The 2,051-nt window shown below is 35.3% G+C and overlaps 1 protein-coding gene across 1 annotated transcript; it reads left to right on the top strand.

Moving 5' to 3' along the window:
* The first annotated feature begins 215 nt into the window (after positions 1 to 215).
* Positions 216 to 1,139, top strand: LOC127540998 (olfactory receptor 10AG1-like). The gene has a single exon (XM_051966031.1). The coding sequence runs from the start codon at positions 216 to 218 to the stop codon at positions 1,137 to 1,139; it is 924 nt and encodes a 307-aa protein (XP_051821991.1).
* Positions 1,140 to 2,051: the final 912 nt, after the last annotated feature.

Here is a 2,051-nt window from a genome sequence, read left to right as displayed (position 1 = left end):
AATTCCCCCCCCCAAAAAAAAAATAGAAAGATCTTAAGAGATAACACAGAATTTGGGGGAGGAAGATTAAAACATAAAATATTAAATCCAGGAAGAAAATTGTCAGATCAAAATTCCATACATCCATTCTTTGCTAAGCGAGAAACTGAGGACCACAGAAGGAAAGTAATTAGCTGGTTTTGAAATATTATTTTCACAGGCCAAAGAAAGACACAATGACAAGGCACAATCTCACAACTGTGGGGTACTTCATTCTCCTGGGATTTTCTGATCTTCCTAAACTCCAAGGGATTCTTTTTGTGATTTTCTTAAGCATCTATATAAGTATACTGATAGGAAATGGTCTCCTCATTTTTTTAACCAAGATTGACCCAGGTCTCCAAACACCAATGTATTTTTTCCTTGGGAACTTTTCTTTTCTGGAGATCTGTTACACATCAGTCACTCTGCCCAGAATGTTGGCAGATCTCTGGACCCAGAAGAGAACTATTTCATTCCTTGCCTGTGCTGTACAAACTTTCTTTTTTTGCATTTTTGCAGTAGCAGAAAGTTTGCTCCTGGCAGTGATGGCTTATGATCGTTATGTGGCCATCTGTAAGCCTCTCTACTATCCTCTCATCATGAATCATAAGGTATGTGTTCAACTGGTTGTGGCTTCTTGGATGCTTGGAGTCCCAGTACTGATACAGCAGACATACCAGATTTTTTCTCTGAACTTCTGTGGTCCTAATAAAATCAATCACGTTTTCTGTGATGGCCCACCTTTATTCAAATTAGCATGTGGGGATACACACAAAATAGAGGTCTCTACCTATCTTATTACTTATGTATTCGCCCTAATTCCCTTTCTATTGATAATTGCGTCCTACGTAAAAGTCATAACCACCATCTTGAAATTGCCATCAACTACAGGAAGATCCAAAGCCTTCTCCACCTGCTTCTCCCACCTCATGGTTGTAGGTTTATTCTATGGATCCGGAAGTATTGTGTATTTGCAGCCAAAATCCAGTCACTCAAAAGGATTTGTCAAAATACTTGCTCTTATATATACCACTGTAACCTCAATGTTTAATCCCCTGATATACAGCCTGAGAAATAAAGATGTCATCGCTGCACTGAGAAAACTGCTTCAGAAGTGAATAAAATCATGAAGCAAGTAGTTAAATATGTATACAGTAATTTTCTCTTCTTTGATTTCATATTTCCTGCAAAAATTTCCTTTTTATTTTCACTTTGCCCTAAAAATGCATGCAAATGAGAGCCCCTCAAGAGATTTTATTTGAAAAATGACATCTGCCTAAAATTGCAACTTTCTTTTGCTAGATTGATGTTGAACAATTTACTGTTAGTTAAACGATGACAAAAATCAACATATACTTTTAATTCAATCCTAGAGTTCTTTCTAAAACTTTTCTAGTAACATATAAGCTTATGTCTTTACAAAAATCAATTGTTTATGTGCTAGAAAGCAGGGAAGGGGTGGACACAGACAAGTGGAGATGGAGAGACAGACATATAGAGACAGACAGGGATAGAGAAAAGAGAGAGACAGAGACAGAAAGATAGACAGAGAAAGAGAGAGGGGAGAGGTAGAGAGAGGAGGGAAAGAAGAAAGAGGAAAAAAGGAAGGAAAAAAGGGAGGGAGAAAGGGATAGAGGGAAAGAGAGAGAGATTCAGACAGACATGCAAACAGAGACAAAGAATGACAGAGTTTGAAAAATAAAAATAAAAAGAGCATTAAAACATATGAAAGAAAACAAAGAAAGATAAAGTTTAATTTATTTACTGGAGTAAATCAAGAAACCTTGAAACTTTAAAATATCATATACCTTCACCACAGTGGTAATAAGCCTTTTAAAGTATTATTCTAATTATGTTCTTTTAGCACAAATCACTCAATCTTTCCCTTTAAAAATATTCATTTTCCATATGGTTTAAAAAATTCTGAAATAGTGTAAAATGTTTTTCCTCCTATGAATTTATTCTGGGTCTCTTGACAATATTTAAGATCCAGAAAACAAAACATTTAATAAGAAAACTTCATTTTATAT

This window comes from Antechinus flavipes, chromosome 6 (assembly GCF_016432865.1).
Source record: "Antechinus flavipes isolate AdamAnt ecotype Samford, QLD, Australia chromosome 6, AdamAnt_v2, whole genome shotgun sequence".
NCBI classification, from domain to species: domain Eukaryota; kingdom Metazoa; phylum Chordata; class Mammalia; order Dasyuromorphia; family Dasyuridae; genus Antechinus; species Antechinus flavipes.
This window is presented reverse-complemented; position numbering and strand designations above follow the sequence as displayed.

Coding starts and splice junctions, on each gene's coding strand:
- LOC127540998 (XM_051966031.1), top strand. CDS start 216: ATGACAAGGCACAATCTCACAACTGTGGGGTACTTCATTCTCCTGGGA.